The sequence below is a fragment of the Podarcis gaigeae genome (genome assembly GCF_964106915.1).
Source record: "Podarcis gaigeae genome assembly, chromosome: 12".
Classification (NCBI taxonomy): Eukaryota; Metazoa; Chordata; class Lepidosauria; order Squamata; family Lacertidae; genus Podarcis; species Podarcis gaigeae.
The window spans coordinates 31426291-31449822 of NC_139688.1; the positions used below are offsets into that span (position 1 = coordinate 31426291).

The 23532-nt window shown below is 42.6% G+C and overlaps 1 protein-coding gene across 1 annotated transcript in view; it reads right to left on the reverse strand.

The window, feature by feature from the left end:
• Positions 1–107: 107 nt before the first annotated feature.
• VWDE (von Willebrand factor D and EGF domains) overlaps positions 108–23532 on the reverse strand; it is a 48725-nt gene continuing 25300 nt past the window's right edge. Inside the window, exons 13-31 of the mRNA XM_083705453.1 lie at positions 23258–23394; positions 20691–20846; positions 20215–20319; positions 17875–17989; positions 16470–16720; positions 16121–16340; positions 14618–14755; positions 13773–13919; positions 11978–12664; positions 10500–10595; positions 10321–10416; positions 8307–8402; positions 7185–7280; positions 6067–6162; positions 4116–4211; positions 3905–4000; positions 3180–3275; positions 1279–1382; positions 108–1173 (exon numbers count right to left, since the gene is read on the reverse strand). Coding sequence (XP_083561579.1) covers positions 1153–1173; positions 1279–1382; positions 3180–3275; positions 3905–4000; positions 4116–4211; positions 6067–6162; positions 7185–7280; positions 8307–8402; positions 10321–10416; positions 10500–10595; positions 11978–12664; positions 13773–13919; positions 14618–14755; positions 16121–16340; positions 16470–16720; positions 17875–17989; positions 20215–20319; positions 20691–20846; positions 23258–23394 — 2849 coding nt within the window. The 3' untranslated portion in view covers positions 108–1152. The remainder of the gene's footprint in view (positions 1174–1278; positions 1383–3179; positions 3276–3904; positions 4001–4115; positions 4212–6066; positions 6163–7184; positions 7281–8306; positions 8403–10320; positions 10417–10499; positions 10596–11977; positions 12665–13772; positions 13920–14617; positions 14756–16120; positions 16341–16469; positions 16721–17874; positions 17990–20214; positions 20320–20690; positions 20847–23257; positions 23395–23532) is intronic.

Sequence of the window (23532 nt, forward strand, 5' to 3'; positions counted from 1 at the left end):
CCAGCTTACTCAGATGCCGGTGTGAGGTTACGGTGGTTCATGATGTCCTATCTTACTCACAGGTCCACAGAATGCTGAGCATGTTCACTGGGTCGAGCCAGTCCTTATGTATGTGGGCGTGTTTGATCTTTAATTTTCAACCTCAGCAAAAGTTCATCGCATACAAATATGGAATTCTCCTGGCTCACAGAGTATGGTGCAGGCATGTTACATATGGGGGGATGTATAAACCGTTCCAGAGTTTCAAATTCATATTGTCTCCAAATGCTCATTTTTCAGTCAGTTGCAGTAAACAGATGGCTTTAAGCGGCACAATTGAATCCTACACCATACATATTGGCAGTGTCGTATTCCACAACTGAACTGGCAGAGGCACCTCACAAATTGCAAGACAGAATCCCAAGCAATATTAGGCACAGGTTTCTTTTCTAAAGCTTGCTCCCTCCAGCTATCATGGATTGGGAATCCGAATTATCTGCCTTATCCAAGTATTTATTACACAAATTTAAACCTGCCGTAACCTAGTTCTGAGGCACCATGACAAACGTGTAAGTGATGGTGTATTATGCAGGATTTGGATGTTTTGCATTAATTAATCTCATTGGTTTTCAAAGCCATACTGAGGCATATTCTTTGCTGTAACAAACTTGGGGTACTCCAGCCAGAGTAGCAGTGTGATGGATGTTGAGCATTTGCTGCTATTCTGAGGCAGCTGCAACTTACTCAGCCATTTGTGGTTAAGGTAAAGCCTGGTCCAACCTCACTTGGAAGTATCCAGCAGCCCAGTCCCCCTTGGATCCCACATTTGATGCCACCATCTTTCTGCTGCAAAGAGTCTGTGCACCACAGCCATGGGGAGAAGCAGGCCACTGGGTGCTTCGAGTGAGGTGAGCCCTAGACAGGCTCCTGTTTAACGTGATTGGCTGGGAAGGTTGCAGCATGCCTGGCAAAGCAGCGTTGTGCCCTACACAGAGGCAGCCTGGTGGGGAAGGGAAGAACTTCAAAGCATTCATACGAAGAACAACTCTCCACTCTGCATGTGGAAGGGGCCAGATTGTGCCACTCGTGTAACATTGTCTTGAGTGATCCTCTCCACACCAGAGATGGCTGGCATCCATGCAGCACATTGTGCGACCCAGAGACATTTGTTCTTCACGCGTGACGTCCTTGTACCTTGAAACATAAGCAGCAAAAAGACCGGCAAATTAGGATGCAGCTTAATTTCTTCCTAAACCTCTTCCATCATTCGAATGCACTGAGTATTTGTACCATGATTACCTGAATTTTTTTGGCACATGTGACTCCCGTGTAGCCAGGCCGACAAGCACATACGTTCGGCAGTATGCATGTACCTCCATAGAGGCATTTCCGGTTGCACGTGGCTGAAACATACATGTGTGAATGTGTTTTAATCTGGCAATCAAAACAAAACCTGCCTGTCGAGGAGAGAGCCCCTGGTGATTCTGCAGTAACTATTAGAGTGCACAAGCATGTGTTTAGATGCTCCAGCTCAGCAAGATAGTGCAAAAAACAAAAACAAAACAAAACCAGAACAACAATAAAAAGCATTGGTCAGAAAGGCATCCCTCATTCAGTTTCCAAATGGCCCATAAATATACAGCAAGAAAGCAATGTTTTCAAGAGTGTGTGGCTCTGCTAATGGCCCAGTCATTTGATGAATGTTGCACTTCTATAAGACGATTTAAAAAATGATATCACACTCCTCAAAGGCTGTGAAAATAATGTATGTATTGACTTCCTATGACACAGTGTTGGAGATGCTAATTTTAGACATATTTGATGAGGCTGTAGGGAAATACAGAAGTACTGGGCTGATGACTATATAAAAGAGATATCAGGGTAAATGGACTGCTAACAAATACAACTGTGTAGCTTTTAGGAAAGCTGGATGGTGCAATCCTGTAAAATGGCAGGTAATATGTGGATTGCAGCCTGTTTGCTAGTGGAAGCAACAGCAAAAGGGTGTAGTATGTATTTTATATTTGCCAATAATGAAGACTAGGAAAGGAATACATGGCATAGGAATTTAATGTGTAAGGGCACAATTTTAACTCCAGCTGGCTGAGGTGCCTCAGGAAGAGCAGGAACCACTGTTCAGCTAGGGAAGATGAAGGTACTATGCACATGTGGAACAACCTGCCACTGGATGTTCCCTGGCATTCGTGCAGAAAGCTCAGCTCTGCTGATGGACTGGAGAGGGGGAATGAAGTGTGTTGGGTGAAAGCATGGAGATGCCATGCTCAAAACCTCTTCACCTCCCCCAACACACCTGCAGAAATGCTGAGGTTCCATGCAACAGCCCTGGGCTGGAGAAGTTAATTCCCTCAAGTTATTGACAAGAGGAGGAATAAAGAATGCCCCCTCGTTCACCTCCAGCGGTTAAACAGCAGGGCAATGGATGCAGAGTCTACTGTGCCAGCAGATCTCTTTGCACAATACTGGAATAGAAATGCTAATTGTGAAAATGTTAAGAGGGAGGTATTAAATCATAGAATTGTGGACTTGGAAGAGACACCCAGGGTCATCGTCCAACCCCCTGCAATGGCCATCCAGCCAAGAAAAGTTTCATTATATTGTTTCAAATATAATGTTAACTTATTCACCAAGGATTTAAAGAGGATCTTTTTTTGGATTCAGGTTTTAGATTTATTTTTATTTTTTTAATGTTATGATCTCGTATAGGGGTGGGGAACTGGATCTGACCAGAGGGCTAGATCCAGAAGTAGCTAGCCCTCCAACAAGCCACTTTTGACAGGTGGAAGGGCTCTCCATCTGTCAGTCACCTGATGTTGTGTATGACATTGGCAGGTGACTGAAAAGTCATGCCTCAGCTGCAAAGAAGAAGCCACAGTTTGAATTCAAAAAGACAATACTGAAGTAGATTGGCAAAAATCTGGCTGGGTATAGGGCAGTCCTACATTCCATGGAACTGACATTTCTGACCATCAGACATAAAAGCCCTATTGTTTTTAAACATGACTGATTACCCTGGGATGAATGGAAGGTGAGGCAAGAGTACCTGATCTCACAGGGAATGCTCTCTTTCAAGTTCCTTTAATAAAGACCAGTTCATATGATGCAGCTCTGGATGAACAAGCTATTAAAAGTCCTATAAAAACACTCACTCCACTGTAATCCAAATATTACATCTGACTCACGTGTTTGACACTGAACTCCTTCCCATCCTGGAGGGCAATGGCAAGTACTTGGTCCAATACACTCACCCCCGTTCCTGCACTTCTGAAGGCATATAGCTGTACAAGAAAGGCATGCGTAGAAAGAGAAGTGTGAATACCCACAATGGCTCAAAATCTGCGCAAACAATGAACAAATGGTACTGGAAACTGTAAGATATACCTTTGCTTAATCCTCATGCCATGTTGATGTGTTCCCACCCTTGATAGTTTTGTGTGAGCTTAGGCAAATTCTAACAACTCTTGGCGATGGCATTCACCGGCTTTTTATACATGAAATTAATGCAACCTAATGTTGACCTCATTTACATTAGTTTAATCAAGCTACAGCCTCATGTCTTCTGGAGGAGAAATGGGAATTTGTCTCCCAGAACTGTGGTAATGCTTCAAAAAGACTGAGGGAGACATGCTGTGCCAGTGAGATACTAAGTTGAGCATTCAAAGCCTGTTTGCTTAAGAACAGAGATAAACAAGGAAATCTGAGCATGCCATTCTGGAGCAGAAGCTAAGACCTGCTTCCATCATTTAGACAGGAAAACCCTCAGGGTCACATTAAGCGGCAGTGGAAAGATGCCCTCCAGTTACAAGCAAATCTAAATTAAATGCTACTTATTGCTGTAGCTTGGACGGAGAGCCTTTTTTATACGCCCAATTTAACAGGCTTCCAAGCGGCTGAGAGTAATACCTACGAGTGTTACATCTTTTGCCTCTCCAGCCCGATGGGCAGGAACAAATGTTTGGGCCCACGCATCTTCCTCTGTTCATGCATACTGGGTCACAGACACCTGAAACCAAAGAACAACAAGAAAACGCTCAGCACACGCGATTGAGCTGCTGGCATTGCCCCAAGTTGGCATGTTGAGATGCGAGAGCGTTTTTTTTTTTATGAAGCAGTCTTACTTTTTTCACACCGTCGGCCACCGTAGCCGCCAGGACAGGTGCAAACATTGTTTCTCATGCAGTGGCCACCATTCTTACAGGCAGGGTTGCAGATGGCTAAAGACAAGAGAGAGAAAGGTGAGGCAGTGGTTCAAGTGCTGCATAGTAGAAGGGCCTATTACTTTCATTTTCTTTTCTACAAGGAAAAGGCACCTTAGGAAGGGGTGTGGGATGCGGCCCTCAACTCTTCTGTATCTGGCCCTCCAGATTCTTCGCAGGCCACATCCCCTCATTGGCTCCCCTTCACATCCTGTTTTTGCCAGGCTGGAATGTGTCCTTGAACTCTGATCATGCCTCTGGTTTCACGGGATGGAGGGCACAGAGGGGTGTGTGAGTGCAAGCACACTAGTGGCCAAAATTGTGGAAACCTTTATTGGAAAAGCCTATTGGTGTTTCACAACTTTCAGACTAGTTGCAGGTCCTTAGCCAGACCTAGCAGAGTAAACGCAGAATCCATGAAAGCAATTGGCAACTTGGCTGCAGACAGGATAGACGAAGTAGGAACCAGGAACTTGTAGTTAGGTGTTTATTATATACAGTGGACTATTTACAGGAAGAGAACATGGATCTTTTGCTAGCTCTCTCTGACACGACTCGTAACTCCTACACTGACACACTGAACCACTGAACTCTTGAACTAACATATTCCAGTTAGTAGGCCATTAATTATCACTCCCTTGAGAGAGCCTGACCAATCAGGGAGCGGTCTCCATGTCTCTGTTATCACCAGGCAGACTTACTCCTTCAGATTGCCTTCTGGCTGTCTGCCAAACCTTAACTGACTGTGTGAGTAGCTGCACGTACAGTTTCCCAACAACCCTTTGGGGGAAAGTGTATTTCTGAGGTTTGACGGCTCATAACACCTGACTGACTCCCTAAACACTTGTGCTCATTGGCTACATTCAAATGAAGGAAAGCAACCTAAGCAAGTTGTGCTTCCATTTTCTGGTCATTTGGCTATAACTTTGGATAGAATACAGATAATTGAACAAACTTCATTGCATTACATTCTTCATTAACTTATCTTTCCACTGATATATAACTTTATGGTATTACTCAAAAAAAGTGTTATGAGCCATCAAACCTCAGAAATACACTTTTTCCAAAAGGTTTCCACAATTTTGGCCACTAGTGTAAGCTACTCATGTGACCCTCAGAAGGAAATGCCACCCATGGTGTTTTAAATGTTCCCCACTCCCTGATCTAGTTAGATCTGAAATTCTCATCATCGAGGGTTGAGAATGGGAGCTGATCGGTTCTCTCCAGCTTCTTAATTAGAACAGCTACTGCTGCTCTGAAGCCTGCAACTACTGACTGTCCACACTTAGGCCTATTCATTCCCCATCAGCACAATCTGATGAAGATCAAAGGTGGGGCAGTGTCCCCTTTTGTGGATCATGTATAAAGCGGGTCGTATATGATGAATGGTGCTGGAGTTGAGACCTGCCTCCTGCTGCGCTGCCACAATATGGTTAAAATGGGAAAGGCAATGAAAACCTTCCTATGGATCCAGCAGTGCTTTTGCAACAAATCGCTCTCCTTCAGCTCCTACAAATTCTGACCAAGTGCTTGGGTTTGCCCAATGCTTGGACCACGATAAGCTACATTATCCCCACCAGGGGTGTTTTTAGAGCAGTGGTCCATGACACAAATTTGCATGTGCTAATTATATGTTCCACCAGCACTGGATTGTGCAGAGTGCCATAACCAAAATGGGTGGAGGCACAGAAGTTGTGGGGTCCACCGCAAAGACACAAGGGTCACCACCCCATTGCAATGCCCTTTCTGCCTGCTATATGATCCATTTGGAGCCATTCTATCAATGTTTCTTCCCTGAAAAGTAGAAGTGTGTGTGTGGGGGGGAAACCATTAATTATCGCACGTTTCTTTTAAAATAGCACAACAAAATTACCATTCTGGCAATAGGCACCGAAGAATCCATTAGGGCAAAGGCAAATGTTTGGTTTAATACAGGATCCGCCGTTGAGACACACTGGGTCACACACAGCTAGAGAAGACAAGGAGAGAAGAGAAGAGTATTTCATTTTAAAGGTTAAATGGAAACACATTTAAGCATGTGTGCCATGTAGCGATTTCATTTCACTGCACGCAAATACTTCGTTAAGTCACTTAACTAAGTTGTAATGGGAGAAAGAACTGAAGTGTAATTTGCTTTGAACTGTTCTTTGGAAGGAGGGCTGCTATTTCTACCAGGCCAAAAGACAAAAGAATAAGCTATGCTCATTTGCATAGGTGGTTTATATAAATATATGCTTAGTTAGAAATGCCTTTTCACAACTAGCACGGAAACTGTAATTAACAACAAAACACCCTCCTTTTCTGGGAGAACAAAACACAAGGGGGGGGGGAGAACATACAAACAAACAAACAAACAAACAAACAAACAAACAAACAAACAAGAAAAACCCTAGTTGGGTGGCTTAAGAGGCCAGGTGACAGTCCTACCCAGTGTTTAAAAAATCAGTGAGAACTACAAGAAACTGCATGAAATATTATTAAAGCTGATCTTGCACACATAAGAGGGTATTTGATTTTTAAAGCTATAGCAACCCCTGACTTCCCCCACAAGCCTCTCTAGAAGGTTGGAACTCACCCCCCCAAAACCCCCAGTTTAGAATAGGAAGCCAGGGGCTGCTGAGGGGAGGAGCAGGCAAGAGCTCCTGTGGCTTCAGTGGAGAGATCCGAGCAGCAAATTCTCCTTCCATAACTTCCTTAAATAGGATTGAAGCCTTGACTGTTTTCTGCAAAGGAAGGCTGAGCAGAGCTCCACCATGTGGTTCCTACAGAAGCTTTTCTTGTGGGAGCCGCTCTCTCTCCATCCCTACCTTAACCCTGGTGCAAATAAATCTCTTACCACAACCAGCGTAACGCTGGTCCTTCAAAGCCTGCCACTTTTCATATCACCAATCGTAATTTCAGCATTTTTGAGCTGATCTTGTCTCTCTTTGTGGCAACGTGTGTGTATGGTTTTACTGAAAATAAATGGCCTTTGGGGATATACTTTTTTACCTGTGCTGCATGTGGGTCCATTCCAGCCAACCCTGCACTGGCAGACATCTGGGGTGAGACATTCACCGCCATTTTCACAGTGCCTGTTGCAAACCACTAAACCAAGCAACCAGTGTTTAAGAAACATAATAAACAGAAGTTAGTAGAGAGAAAAAGGGGTCGCTGTCATACCTTTATTGCATATCTATATACACCCAAATAATTTCCCAGGTGTTGTCTGCAATTGTCTTTCCGCTATGATATTTATTTAATAAAATTCACACGCCAATTGATTGTAAAAACAAACAAACCTCAAAGTGGTTTACAAAGAGAAAATAACGAGAACTACACCTCAAGATATTTAGCTGAATCGGGACTTAACCATGCTTACAATAGGCCTGTTGACATCAAAGAGGTTGCTGTTAGTATGCATTATTCCATCCAAACAGCTAAATAGGTGTATTTTTCTGTTTTTTATCAGAGCCAGTGTGGTGTAGTGGTTAAGAGTGGTAGTCTCGTAATCTGGGGAACTGGGTTCACGTCCCCGCTCCTCCACATGCAGCTGCTGGGTGACCTTGGGCCAGTCACACTTCTCTGAAGTCTCTCAGCCCCACTTACCTCACAGAGTGTTTGTTGTGGGGGAGGAAGGGAAAGGAGAATGTTAGCCGCTTTGAGACTCCTTAAAGGGCGTGAAAGGCGGGATATCAAATCCAAACTCTTCTTCTTCTTCATTGCAAAGTATACTGTTGTAACATACTCTGGGACTAATTGGTGAAGAATGGTTATGGAATCAAATAAACAAATGACCTCCAATTAATTCATTCACTGGCTTAGTTTTGAGGGTTTTGGATGGTGATTTTGGCATTGTTTTCATTGTTTTCTTTTGTTTTATGCTGTATTTTGTGTGATATGGTTTAATTTGGGGGGTTGTTTGTATTATATTATTGATTAGTTGCCTTGAGTTTCTTTGGAAAAATCAGGAAGGTCGATTTTAAAAAAGCAAACTAATTTATTTCTGACAAATTCACCAAGAGGTTATTTTGGGGCACAGAACATCAGAAACGTATAGTGCCTCTTATCTATGTGCATCTTGCGACACCAGGAGGCTTTGTTTATATGTTTGTCACTTATTCCATTACTTACTTGTTTCACAATGTGGACCCACAAACCCATATGGGCAAGTGCAAAGGTTTCTGGTCAGACAGGTCCCTCCGTGTTGGCAAGGTGGCTCACAATGTGCTGGAGGTGGAAAGGGAGACTGGTCAAGATATCAGTTCCAGAAATCAATTAACATTAGAAGCTTTTAAACAAAAGGTGTAGAAATAGAAAGAAAAGATTTCTACAACACTATTTTTGCATTGGTTACTGGCAAAACTATCATGTTGGGTCCATGTCCCCACCTAGTGGTCAAAAGGTAGGACAACAACTTGTGAAGTATGGGACTCTCAGTTCATCCTGCCTTTGAACAAAACCAGTTCAGGTTTGCTTGCGAACAATTTGAAATTGCCAACATCTTGTTAAAGAAACAATTGAAGTTGTTTCTTGGAATATCGAGAATATCCTGGTAAATGTCAGTGCTGAACTCAATCTATGTTTGTTTTTGACAGTGGTCTAAGTAGCTTAATGACAGGAAATGTGCTCCATGGCAGATTTAAGACCCCAAGGGCTATTTCATTTATTTCATTATCATCCTGTGCTTCACAGGCAAGCAATCCCAGGGTGAGTTATATAATCCAAGCAGACCATATACAGTAAAGCAACACAATATTGAAATGTGTTTTTACAATCTTCCATAACTTACTCCATCTCCTCCTTCTCAGCATTAAAACAACTGGCCTACTATATTAATCCTCCCCCTCACCAAGAACCTGGAGGTAGAGCTGGGCCTTTAGCAGGGCTTTTTTCAGCCAGAACACACCTGAACTTAGTTCCGGCCCCTCTCAGGTGGGCTAAGAGAACAAGGGAGGTGTTCATGGTGAGTTCCAGCACCTCTCCAGAAAAATAGCACTGGCCTTTAGATTATCTATTCTAAAGGAAACATTAATTTGGCCGTGAGGGATATGTTTCACCGAGTACTGTGCATTTAGACAATATGTCAAAATGTCGGCCATCAATAAAATAAACACCATTGACATCCATCTTTATACATATGAACAGGCATGGGAACTATGATTCTAAAAAATAGGGTCTTTAAGGACAAGCATATGTACAAAATTGTGTGTATGGATATTGTTAAGATGGAGAGTTGGGAGGTATATTCTGAGCAGCATAGGGAGAAATTCGATTTTGTTTGCCTTTTACTGAGAAACTTCCTAATCCGCGCTTTTCAATTCAATATGCGAACCACAATTTGCGTGTCTCCAAATTTTGTGACGCAGTTCTCCAGTCAAATAATGGGTGCAGAAACGAGTGTATTTGGGGAAGTGTGCACACATGATTGAAAATAACATAAGTAAATGCATTACGTTTAAGAAATTTCCTTCCAAAATGCATACATTAAAAACTGCATAGAGGAGAAAATGTATGTATTAGGTGAAATCTGTCCTAAAATGCTGGTGAACTTTCATGAGGATTCTTTTTAAAATGCAAATTGCTGCAGAAAAGTGAATTGCATTTAAAATTGGAAAAAATAAGAAACGGAGAAACAAAAATTGACAGATTCATTGATATCCCTACTATACGTTCCCTACACATTTATCACACCAAAAATAGAACACAAAGCTGTGATGCAGGGTGGAACTAAGGAAGATGGAATAGGACGCAAACAGAACTGAGAAGAGCTTGGGGGTGACTCATGCATGCAATTCACCCACTCTAAGGCCAGTTACATCGGAACAAATCTTTGCACCAGACATATGGTGGCAAACCGTTAGAACAGAACAAGAGTTGCCTGCCTCATGCAGGGTGCCATTATTGCTATTCTCAGTACAGTTGCAGTTCTTTGGAATATCTTTAGGACCAAGAGTGGCGCACTAGAGCTTCCGCTGTTGTGGGAACGTTGTGATAAACACAAAATACAACTTTTTCATTTGTTTCAGCTGTTTTTTGGAAGGAGTGAAATAGCTGACACTGCAACTTCTGAGAATCAATTTTGACACCGACATTCAGCATGCATTTTGGGTCATCCTTTAATTTTAAAAGGACAGCCCAGTGTTACCTTCATCACAGATGGGGCCACTGAATCCGGGGGGGCATTCACATACATTAGGCTTGGTGCATTTCCCATTGTTTTTGCACTCTGGTCGACACAGAGCTGTATAAAACCAACATTAAATTCTTAGATGTACCATTTAATATTATTAAATGCAGAGGGTGCATAAAACAGGCATCACTCACCAGCCTGACAGCTACGGCCGGAGTAACCAGGCTTACACCTGCAAGTATTGGGTGCCACACATTCCATGTTTTCACCACAGTTATGCCTGCATATCGCTATGAGAGAGAAAAAAACGGGGGAAATAAGATCAGTAACTCATCTGGTTTGTGGTATTTACTTTCAATACCTAGCATGCAAAATTAGCTAACAGCATTGACCTTGAAAACACTATACTTTCTCCGAGACCAGGGAGAAGAGTCGGTGGAGGAAGATTGGAAGAAATTTAAAGACTATCTACAGAAACATTGTAAAATTAATGAATGTCAGAAGGATGTTGGAATGAAGTTATGTGGTTTTAGCAGAAATGTTATAAAGGTTTAGGAAAAAACAGACCGTTAATTGGTGAAAGGAGGGAAAGTAAAGTTACATTATATTAAGATAAATTACAGGACAAAAATTGGAAAAGATGGAAAGGATTTGCTGAAATAGTTAACCGAACTAGAATACAAAAAAGGGAAGTGTGAGGAGGTCAAGGAAAGAAGCAAATGAAAGATAAGTTATGGGAAGATTTGTTGTGTTTTTTAATGGATTTTATTTTTCTGTTTTCTTCTTTTTCTCTCTTTTTTTTTCTTCCTTTTCCCCCTTATTGTGATGTGCTGTTTTGTATTTGTTTAATATGGTGTTTTTATTTTTTATTTTTGTAACTTTTAAAACTTTAATAAATATTATTTTTTAAAAAAGAAAGAAAACACTATACTTTCCATCAATTTGTGCAATTATGAAGTTCAAGTTGTTCTGCAACCCCATCACATGTGGCCACCAGCAGATATGGCGAAACGCCATGATCAGTGAACAGAATGTGCATTTAGGGAGCCATTTGTGCAATTTCTGTGACCTTCTTGATAGCGCTCCTGCTCCCCTCTCCTTCCCCACCATGACTGCTCTTTAGACACAACTCAGCCATGCAAAGTTTCACATAGAACAGCAGCTACCCTAAATTTTTGTATACCCTATGCAGCTTGGAAGCAGCAAGCTGTCCAGCTCTATGGTATGGTTCACACATAACAATAAGCCTTAGCTTGTTTAAGCAAAATCATGAGGTAACCATAAGTTGTTTCACAGGTAATCAAACAAAACATGGTTTGTTCCTCCAAAGTTTGTTTCCAGCTGCTCATGCCTCATGTGTTTGTAGTTTGGTGAACCTCTGGAGGGAAGTGCTCAAGCCAGAGTAAAGGGTGCTGAGTTCACATATAATCAAAGGTTCCTAAGTCAACAACATAAACATGGCTTTACATCGTGTTTGTTAACAGTAAACCAATGCTGGGCTGGGTTTACACACAAACCTAAGCAACGGTTAATAAACCATACTTTAATAAACCACAGTTTTGCGTTATGTGCATATCAGGCCTCTACCACCATTGTAAAAGTTCGGCAAGAACATCTGCTGGAAATAGGATTATGTTGCAACAAAACAGCAAAACATATGTTGCCGCAGTACCTCTACAAATAATACCATCTCCGTAATAACCGAAAGGACAACGACCGCATCTGAAGCTTCCATTTTCACTTGGCTCACAAGGAACCCCGGGGAAACAGGGTGACTCTGCACAAGTGAGTAACAGGGAAACAGTTGACGCAGAGCCTGATTTTCGATCTGTGCCAGGCCTTTGGAGTGTCACAGCAAACCTTTCAAAGGTGTGTTGCAAAGTGCTGTCTTTAGGTTTGCCGAATGGCCTTTGGAATTTGTGGCCACTTCCTCCTCCCAGTTCTTTGCTGGTTATTAGTGTCACATTAGCTTTGCTGCTCAGTGTTATGCTGGCTTCTAGGGGAGAATACATCTGCTCTTGTGCCACCGTCGTCTTCTCAGGAAATACTGTCTTATTCCTAAGTGGCGTGTCAGATGCAGAGCCTACTGCATCTGCTGCTGACTCTTCCTTTGCGGTGCCAGAATGTATGTTTACAGTACTGGCACCTAATGCATAATCAGGGGATGCACTACTAACAGGCTTCCTCAAAGCTGGGCTCTGGGAAATGAATACATGTGAAGACACAGTTGTTTTGGCTGCAGAAACGGATGGACTGCTGTTGGCTACTTCTGTGGGAATGAAACTTCTGGGAACATCTGTGGGATTAAGAGGGAAGTCTGAGGTATTTGGAACCTCAGCAGTTGACAGTTGCAGGAAATCTGCCAAACAAACAGGAGACAGACACAAGAGCATTATTACAAGATTTACACTTCAAAGAGAATAGTTTTAAAACAGTAAAAAAAGGAAGTAGACTTCTACATATATCTGGATTTTTCCAGTCGTGCTTGCTGCGGTGTACTTAGCATTAGAAGTCTACTAGAAAAACACACAAAAGGTTAAACCCAAACAAGAGCTCCCAGAATTGTCGGTGGGGAGCATAAGACATAACGGAGAGTTGGCAGGGAGTGTAAAACATAAACCTAAAATTAATACTCCTTAGCATCTACCTATCAGTAGCCTGCGCAAAAAGTGAGCAGCAGCAGAAACCCTTTCCATATCCTTTCCTGTTTGTCAGTCTATCTTCTTTTAGATAATACATTCTCCAGAACCTACAGCCCAAGCAAGATGGATAGAAAAACAGAAAAGAGTGAGGCCAAGAGCTTATGCAAAGTAAGAGTAATGAGAATAAGGCATAAAGGAAGACCAGGGCCTGCAAAAAAGGGTTTCAGTGAGGAATGCACCTGCTCAGGATTACAGCCAGCCATGCAAATAATAATAATAATAATAATAATAATAATAATAATAATAATAATAATAATAATAATAATAATAATAATTTATTTATACCCCCGCCCATCTGGCTGGGTTTCCCCAGCCACTCCGGACGGCTTCAACAAAAGGTTAAAAATACATTAAAACATCAGTCATTAAAAACTTCCGTAAACAGGGCTGCCTTCAGATGTCTTCTAAATGTCAGATAGTTTTTTATTTCTTTGACATCTGATGGGAGGGCATTCCACAGGGCAGGCGCCACTACCGAGAAGGCCCTCTGTCTGGTTCCCTGTAACTTTGCTTCTCGCAGTGAGTGAACTGCCAGAAGGCCCTTGGAGTTGAACCTCAGTGTCCGGACTGAACAAATGGGGGTGGAGACGCTTCTCCAGGCAGATGTCATTCCGTTTTTAGAAATGGCATATCCCCAGGAATACACTGCTGTTCATTCTGATGTTCAGAAATCAGAAGGAATTCTAATAATAAGGTTTGCCTCCCACCCATTTCTTCTATCTTAAAAATATATATGAATAACATAAACCTGAGCTCTTTACTTGCCAGAGACATTTTCATCAGTATGGGCACCAGCAATGCTATATCCGTGATTTTTGCCCACACCGATTTTTTCACTGGGGTCTATTTTGTTATATCCATCTTCTGGAGTCAAATGACCAGAGGGAGCCTTGCTTGTTGGTTTTATTCCAGCTGCGACATAAACAAAAGAATGCCCAAATCAAAGGGATAGCAAACCAAAGGTAGCTTATTTAAAGGACAGCCAAAGGGTTACATAAAAAGTTGTTAGGCTTATTGAAAAATGTTCAGAGTTCCAGGTTACAGCCACTGCTATCCTCACTATTCCAACTGTGGCCAGAAAGATTCTACGCACAACTTCTGCAAGCACACAGAGGAATGGACTGTACAAACAAACATTTAATTGGAAGTTGCTTATATGGGAAAACACGTACAGCCTCAATTATTTTACTGTGCTGTGCTGATCCTCTCTTGGAAAGTCTTAGTTTCTTACCCAGTAAATGCTGCTATTGTTTTTGTTGTTTGATTCCAACTCCCATCAGCCCCAGTTAGCTCAGACAATTGTCAGGGATGATGGAATTATTGCCCAAAAAATCTGGAAGGCAACTGGTTTGGGAAGGCTGACAGGTCAATCTGTTCAACCTGACTACCAAAACCTTTCTCATTCAAAAGCATGTTTCCTATCCCATATAGACAGAATCAGCTATCAAGCAAGAAAGTTCTATGAATTTCTATTATATGGACAGGATTATTAGACAGGTTTTTGCCTTAGGCACATCCGTTTTAAGCACGGCTTAGTGCAATGAACAAAACACTGGGAAATAAAATGAAATATGATTTTTTTTGGTGATCAAAAAGGGATAGCTTTTTACCATAACATCTTTTCCCATCTCCGTACAGGCCAGTGGGGCAAGGACCACAATAATAGGAATCCATAGTATTGAAGCAAGCTACGCCAGGGAAGCATGGTCTGGATTTGCATTCATCAGGGTCTTTTTGGCAATGTCTACCTAAAGAGAAAGAAAGATATTCGGGCATGCATCAAAGGCTCTTTTCAAGTGTCTGTTCCTTCTCGGGAACTAGTAACTCTCTCTCTCTCACACACACAAAAAGCCACAAAGATTTTCAAAACGGAAAGCAAATGTTGGTTCATTGCCTAACTCTTGGGAGATAGCAAGCCCTTGATTTTCCAGAAACAAAAAAATAAATAAATCTGGGATTTTTATGATGTATTTGTTCTATATGCATTTAAGGCAGGGGTCTGCAACCTTTAAGACAAAAAGAGCCACTTGGTCCCGTTTCCAAAGAAAAAAAATCTGGGAGCCGCAAAACTTGTCATTATAAAAATAACTTTTTTTGTCATTTTTTAAATTATTTCTTTGTTTGACCCCTCAGAATTACTCCTCCTCATAGAAATAAACGTTAAATTAACAAGTTACCTTTGTGTGTGTGTGTGTGTGTGTTCTTCACTCCCCTTCAAAACAGTGACCAGCGTACATGCCCCCTTTCAATGCAGTGACCAGCGTACAATGCCCCTTACAATGTAGCGGGTGGGCGGGAAGGTGACATTGGGACGGTGCGTGACTAACGCACGCACCACCCCCATGCGACGTCACAGCCAGTACAGTGCCTGCCACAGTGGGGAGTGTTGGGGCGCACAATGCACCTCCTCCCCTCGCTAGTATCCGCCCCGGAGCCGCGGCAAAGGTGTAAAAGAGCCACATGCGACTCCGGAGCTGCGGGTTGCAGACCCCTGATTTAAGGGGACGTGGCCACTTTTGCAGAAAAAAACCTCCAGCCTCAGGAAAAGTTATTTGGGATTGATTTCAAATAGCTGGGATGGAGATTCTGAGTTTTGATCATATAGATTCATCTGGACACATATCTCCCCTATTTATTCTTAATGTTTGGTTGTTTCAGATAAGATTTAAGACAAAATGATTTCATGTATATATTTATGCGGAATTTAAAAAATGAATTTTATGTAAAAAAAATTGTTTGTTCTCCTTCTATGCAGTCTGCAGACTAATTTAATAGTACCCTATCCTGTTCCTATACAACCCTACATCCAAGCCTCATTAATCTCAATTGCATGTACTTCTGAGTAGGCATGTATAGGATTGCACTGTGCTTTCTAACTCCTTATTCTAGCTTCCACTGTAATCCGCAAACCACACAAGCTTTTTGAATGCCAAGCTTTTACCCCTCTTCCTCATTGGCTTTAACTGGCCTGAAGAGGCGTACGCGAAGATCTAACTCAGTGATGCTTGAAAAATATTTGTTCTGCTTAAATAAACCTCACAATAAACTGGAGCCTGAAATCATGCATGTAATTGAATTATTGTTATGTAAATGTAGAATAAGTGACAATTCACCCTGCAGCCCAGGTGTACATTCACAGCAGAAGCTATTTATTCCATCAAAACATCTGCCAAGGCCACAGGGGTTGGATGCACAGTCATTGGTATTCACTTGACAAAGGTCACCTTCAAATCCTGGCATGCAGATGCACAGATATTTCCCACTTCCAGGAGGGAAATTGGTATCGGTCACACAGGACCCTCCATTTAAGCAGTCACATGGTTTCACGCTGACCTACAAAACATGCCCAATAAACAGCAGGCTATAATTACTCTTGAATGGGATATTCCATTTGCAATGGAGCTCTTGTCATGGCTGCATGATAGCAATTAGCGTTGGCTATTTGACCACAATAGTTATTACCTCGATTGCAACTTTGGTTTCGGCACTGCAGTCGTCCGTTATGAAAAAGGTAAACAGCTCAGGCTTCTTTGACAGCGCCTTCCATATCAGGAGTCCAGCGGGAGAAAGACTGGCACCTGGCGGGCCAGAATTCAATAAGAAAGCGACAGCAGAGCCTTCTGCGTCCGTCGCTGAGAACTGATACACAAAATCCTCCCCATAAAAGGTCTGCAGCCTTTCTTGCATATTTTGAAATACAGGAGGCTGGTTGTCTGAAAGGAAATAAATGGAACAGCCACAAAGTGAGAAATAGGAAAAATGGATGACATCAGGAAATTTTTATCTGTGCCCCACCTACTTACATAGCCACTGTTAGGGGCCTATACAAAATGTGCACCTGACTGTAGTGCTTTACTTGATCCCATATTATAGAGTGCAACCCTCTGCAATGCAGGAATCTTTTACCCATGTGGGGCTCAAACCCAGAGCCCTGAGATTAAGAGTCTCATTCTCTACCAACAGAGGTATCCTCTTGTGCTTTGTCATTAAGCATTGCAGTAAGTCAGCCTTCCCCAACCTGGTGCCTTACAGATATTGTCAGATACCAACTCCCATCACCCCTGACCACTGGCCATGCTGGCTGGGCCTGATGGGATTTGGGGGTCCAACTGCACCTGGGGGTTGCCAGGTTGAGGAAAGGTGTGCAACCAGTCTGTGACACCAGCTCTAAGCATCTGCTGAAAGGGATTTCACTGGGGTGTGTGAGTTCCTGCACAAAGTGGTTTCCTGCTTCCCACTTCCCTGTGCCCATCATGATGGCAGGCATTGCTCTATACAAGGAATCAGATACAACTACAATTCCATTTCCTGGAATTTCAATGGGAGAGAGTTAATCGCAGGTTGCTCTGAAACCAATGGGACTTCAGTTAAGTTAGTCTGGATCCAACTCAAGGCTCTTTAACATTCAGTGGGTCATGAAATGAGTTTCTTCAAGACCTCTTTGCAGGTGCCAATGGATGCAAACAGGTCTTGAAGAAACACATTTCATGACCTAAAGGTAAAGGTAATGTGCTGCTCCAAACTCTCTGGCAAGAATGGACAGCCTGTGGTCTTCCAAGATGGCGTTGGACTCTCAACTTCAATCAGCTACACCCAGCATGGCCAAGGGTAAAGAATGATGCAGGTTGTAGTCCAAGAACATCTGGAGGGCCAAAGGTTTCCCATTCTTGTAGGAGTAACACTTGACTCACTGCCAGCTCCATGACATATGTATCTCCTCCTCAACTTTCTGGAGATGTGTCTCCCCTTCACAGTTTACTGTAAACATTGGTATGTACATGGAAAACATGCATGAATCTGAGAATACAAATCATTTGTTAGGTTTAGGCATCTGAACCAGTGAGCTTCATAACTAATTAGAACTTACTTTCAGCAACTGACCAAGTTAACTTTGATATTTCCGGTCTGCAGAGTAAGCAAGGGCTTGTAGGATTTGTGTCACCTTCACCATAACAAAGTCCATCTATGTTGCATGTTTTCTCCTTTGCAGAAATAAAACATCATTCATTAAGATTCTTTAAGAATATTTTTCCTGCATGTTTATTCATGTGCCATAAACTGTCAAAGCAGTGGCCTGCTAGTTACTCTCACGTGGCCCAAGGCCCCAATCTAATTTTTGCATGCTTCAGAGAGTTCACAACTTGTAGCAAGCCAGGTCTTCAGAAAGGTATTCTACACCACTGTCGCTAAAATGAACAGAACTTGGGCTGGACTGAGTATGGCCAAGCTCTTGCACAAACAACATGCCTTCCAGTGGGGCATTCAGGAAATCCTTTGTAGTCCACACCTGATAGGATTTCAAGGTGCCGTGTTGAAACTACTGAGTTTGGTGTTTCAATTCTTGATCACACAAAAGGTCCATTATGGGAATCTGAATTATTGGGAGGGTTTTGTAGTAGATCACTAAATTCAATGCTGTATTGTATTGTTCTATAGAAGATTGCGAATTTGGGTTGCAAATATTGTAGAGATTTGCCATAGAAGAATTCTTGCTGAACACAGTGGGACTTACTTCTGAGTAAACCTGCACAGAATTACCACGTCCTTCCCTGAACTGGTGCCATCCATATGTTGTTGGACTCCAACTTCCATCAAACCCAGTCAGCATGGCCAATGGTCAGGGATGGTGAGACCTGTAGTCTAGCAATGTCTGAGGGAACCAGGGCAGGGCAGGCATGATTATATTTATTTATTTATTCATATCATGTTTTGGGGTGGATACCTTGTAATACAATACCATTTTGCATCCAAGGAGTATCTGCCTGTTTTTACTTAGAAAATATATTTTAAACAAACTACTCTGTGCCTGAGCCAATCCATCAATGTTGTGCAGTGCGAAGCTTCCACAAAATCTGTGTTATGCTGATTCAAGGGCTGCTCCGAAGCAGCTCTGCTATTGGTCTAGGGCAGAGTTGGAGAAACTGCAGTCCTTCAGATGTTGCTGGACTACAACTCCCATCATCCCCAGCCACATGGCCAATGAGCAGGGATGGTGGGTGTTGGAGTACAAGAACATCTGGAGGGCCATAGTTTCCCCATCCCTAATTTAGGAGATGTCAGACTCAGTAGCGCACACAAGGAAGTGATATTTTCATGGCTGTGATAACCTCTTAGACCTAGAGATGTATGAGACACCTTAAGGACAGGAGGAGGAGGAAGGGCTGAAAGAGAGCACTTTCCCTTCTGGAAACAACCAACAAACACATCAGAAGTTATTTCTGGAATGAATCCAGTCAACCCAGTTGGAAGCTGGGAAGCAGCATTATGAGTAAAGTTGGGAAGTAAGGCATTACCAGTAACAGACTGTCTACTTCCAACCTGTGAACCTTAAAAGTTTCATGTTCCCATCACCACTGACTATTGGCCATCCTGGTTGGAGCTGCTAGTCAATGGGGAACTCCCCAGATGCTCCTATTTAGCTGGGAGTCTCACTTAACTCAGTCAGGCTTGCTTCTGAGCAGATATGTCTAGGACAGTATTGTTGGTCCTATGCATCTGTTGGTGTGGACTCTAGTCATGAATACATGTGCCATAAATAAACGTGTTGCTCCTTAAGGGAGTATACCCCAAGGAAAAATCTGTACTCGCTCCCTTGCTAAGGAGCAAACCCTACACAAATCTGGAGTGGAGTCCCCAAGATGGTTGGATCACGTCTTGTACACCTCCTTCCAGCAACTCCTGCAGCCAGGCTCCTGTCAAATGTATTGCTCTGCTTCCCCTTGTATCACATCAGCAAGGCCAAGAGTGGGGGGCTTCTCCATCTGGGCAGCCCAGGACCTCCATGCACACTGCCAGAACTTACACTCCAGAGAGGTCACTTTGGTGCTGCTAATGCAGCAAAAACAACGCAGGAGGCAGCAGTTATGAGTTACCGATCTCTGCAGCCCCAGCAGGCACTATGATTCTCCTGCAGTTTGGCTTCACCCCCGGAGGAGCGCCCTATCATCTCTCGAGACAGACAGATGCCAACAACAACTCATTAAGGTGCCACAAGACTCACAGCTATAACGGATTAACACTGTTGCCCCTCCAGAAATTGTGTATTGCATATTTAACTGACTAATTAATTGATCACTCCGCTGAAATTGTACATGATTAATCTATCCCGTTTCATTTAATGAGATGACATCTCTGCTAGATTTATCTCCTAGCCCTAATGAGGTTGTAAATATTCAAAGCAAAACAACAACAAAAATAAGACACTTGCCTTTAACGTGCAAAATCCATGTGATTGTGGGTCGCATATCTGACAAGCTCCATCAAATAATGTCACTGTTTTAGGGTTGCTATAAGTGAACCCGTCATTAGAAATCTGTTTAGACATAGAGCAACAGTTCTGTGAGTTATATAAGCATCCGAAAGGGGATTATGGCGTGTTTCACTATTAACAACATGCACATCCTACCTAGATCCCTACATATTTTAAGCTTGATTCCTACATACTGCAGGGGTAAGCAGAAAATATAACGGGAAGTAATGGTAGATCTCTGGGTGACCTATTATAAACAGAGAGCAAAACTTGTTTCTTTTGTGCATCCGCCCCCCCCAGTGTGCCTTTTGATGATTTTTTAAATGGTTTTACAAGTTATGCTTGTGCACCTCCTCAGCTTACTTCTGCAGGATTTGTTTAAAAAATTATCTCAGTTGCTATATGACTATATGAAGTAAATCTCTAGAGATTACCTTAATTTGCCACTTTGCAATGGGTTGGCCATCCACAAGATCCAGTCCATCATTCTGGTGTCCTTCAGTGGGAAGTTGGCAATCCACAGACCTGGTGTTGTGGAAAGTGGCGTGGGTGAATAAAGATTCCCCAAGCACCCACTTGTTATCACTGTACTGAATTAAAGGACCAAAAATGCCTGATTTAGTGACCCTATAAACAAGACGGTGATATACAAATAGATATACAAATAATCTCAACTGAAGCAAATCTCTACAGAGTACCTTAATTTGCCACCTCTTTTGACCCAATTTGGCAGTTCTGGGGGTATAAAATGGGCAAGTATTCTGCAGCACTAATGCATCATCAAATCAGAGCCATACAGCGTAACGGCAAAAGATCAGTTATTGGATCTCCTCAGGGCTTTTTAAAAAAAAAAAAAAAAAAAGCAATGGAGGCCCTAATTTAGATTTAGGCTATGACACTTGGCAATAACCAGTTCCCACTCCCCACTGAGGAATACAAGTAGGTCCCAGCTTGTGTGTGTGGGTGTCATTTGGATTGCAAAACCAGTGCAAGGAAGAAAATGGTTTAAACCATTGACCTACACCATCTCACATCTACTTCTAGAGGAGGGACTTTTTTTGCTGCATACCCTGAGATGATTCTCATTCAACCTGCGCAAGCACCTAGCTTCATCCACTGACAATGGGTCACTTTTATATTCTGTCAGTGAACTCTTTATTTACAACATAGTGGGTGAAATGTCCACGGGCCACTTAAAGAGTAAAAACCCTTCTGCTTGCTTCTTTAGGATGGTTTCCACTGCTCCCACATATAAGGTAAAAGGGGGGGGGGGAAGGTAAAGGACTCCTGGATGGTTAAAGTCCAGTCAAAGGCGAATATGGGGTTCTGGTGCGCATCTTACTTTCAGGCTGAGGGAGCCAGTGTTTGTCCACAGACAGCTTTTTGGGTCATGTGGCCAGCATGACTAAACTGCTTCTGGCACACTGCGACACCGTGATGGAAACCAGAGCGCACAGAAACACCACTTACCTTCCCACCACAGCGGTACCTATTTATCTACTTGCACTGGCATGCTTTCAAACTGAGGTTGGCAAAAGCTGAGACAGAGCAACGAGAGCTCACTCTGTCGCGGGGATTTGAACCGCTGACCTTCCGATCGACAAGCCCAAGAGGCTCATTGGTTTAGACCACAGTGCCACCAGCATCCCTCATATGGAGCAACTCAAATATATAATACCTTTCTGAGAAACAACAGAAATGCAAAGTACTGCACAAGCTTTCACGTTCCCTCAAACACAGAGTATTCAAGTTGAAAGTTAAGCAAAAACACAAACACAAAAAGGGGAGTCAGGGGGGGGAAAGAAATAAAGATGACAGTGGGTAGGCATAGTGAAAAAAGTATGCCGTCTGTAAGGTGGATTGCAGGAGCTGTGCAACACAACTCCATGCATACAGGCGCTGAAACAGGTCCCACTGTGTCCAACAGAGCTTATTCCCAGAAAAATGAGAATAGGACTGCAGGCCTAATTAGGTCAGGCTGTGCTGTATGTGAGCAAAAAGATCTCAGGTTGTGCCAGAAGTTATAGCAATGGCTGTTCTTCTCCCTTTGCAAAACATAAAAATTAGACATTATTCAGATCTAATGACTCACATGGCAAGCCAAAACTTTATCTGCTTGATAAAAGGATAGGCCACAGAACCTTTTTTGGGGGGGAGGGGAGCATAAGACCAAGAGTCTTGCTGCTGAAAGTGTTATTAAAACCCTCCAGCTTGCAATGAGTGAGGAGTGAGACAGTTCAAGCTGTGATAAGTGAACTCCCAATAATTGTCTCACTAGGAGTTTGGGGAGTAGCTCTTAACTTAATGGAATGTAAATGTGCTGTTGGCTTTCTCGTTTCAAACTGACTTGCTGATGAGAGGATCCATGTTGTGTACAAAGGGAAATCCACAGCCTGCACTGTAATATAACCTGCCAAAATAACCTCAGCATCAGCTGGACGGAGCCAAGTATAAAGGTGCGCTGGAAAAAGAAAATGTTTTCTACTGAGTCAATGGGAAAATTGAATTTCTTAAACATGAGGGATTTTTTATTTATTTTTTGAAAGTTGTATTATATCTCAGAGGCCAGGCGCTAGTTTCAGCTCCTTTAGCTCAGGCTTCTGACACTGGCCAATTGATCAAGGGTCTTGGATAAACTCCAGTTTGAGTAATTGCTTTCTCCCCTACAAAAATTGTCCTGTAAATTTTGCTCGCAGTCTTCATACTTAACCAGTAGTAATGCAGAACCAAGTAGCTGCACCCACAAGTCTGCATGGGACTTTCCAGTTTGTCACCTTTGCACAGGGCCAAAAAATAAAGCTGAGAAAAGAAAAGAAAACCATGCTGAACTCAGTTTCTCATAGCCTTCTATTTGCAGGCTCTACCACTTGTACCACCTATGATTTCCTCAGTCAGCAACTGCTTGAATATGGAGAATACGGATGCAGAATGGCTTACAGGATCTCCAGGTTCTAAAAACCTGAACGCTGAACCTTTATCAATACGACATAAAATAATCCACCTGCAACTTATTAATTTCACATCTGGGGCCTGGCGACTCCATGAATCCACGGCCAAAAACTCTTACAGTTGTGCAGTCATACTGCCGGACATCACACAACCCTCCATTGTTCAGCTCTGTAATTTCCGGAACCTGATCTTGAAAACGAAAATCAGAAAGTGAAACACACCGAGTCAATCAATGGGCTCTTCGTGTAAACAGTGTGACAAAGCTTTTGTGCCAACAAATACCTATCGAACAAATATGAAGAAAATAGGGCACTACAGACACAAAAT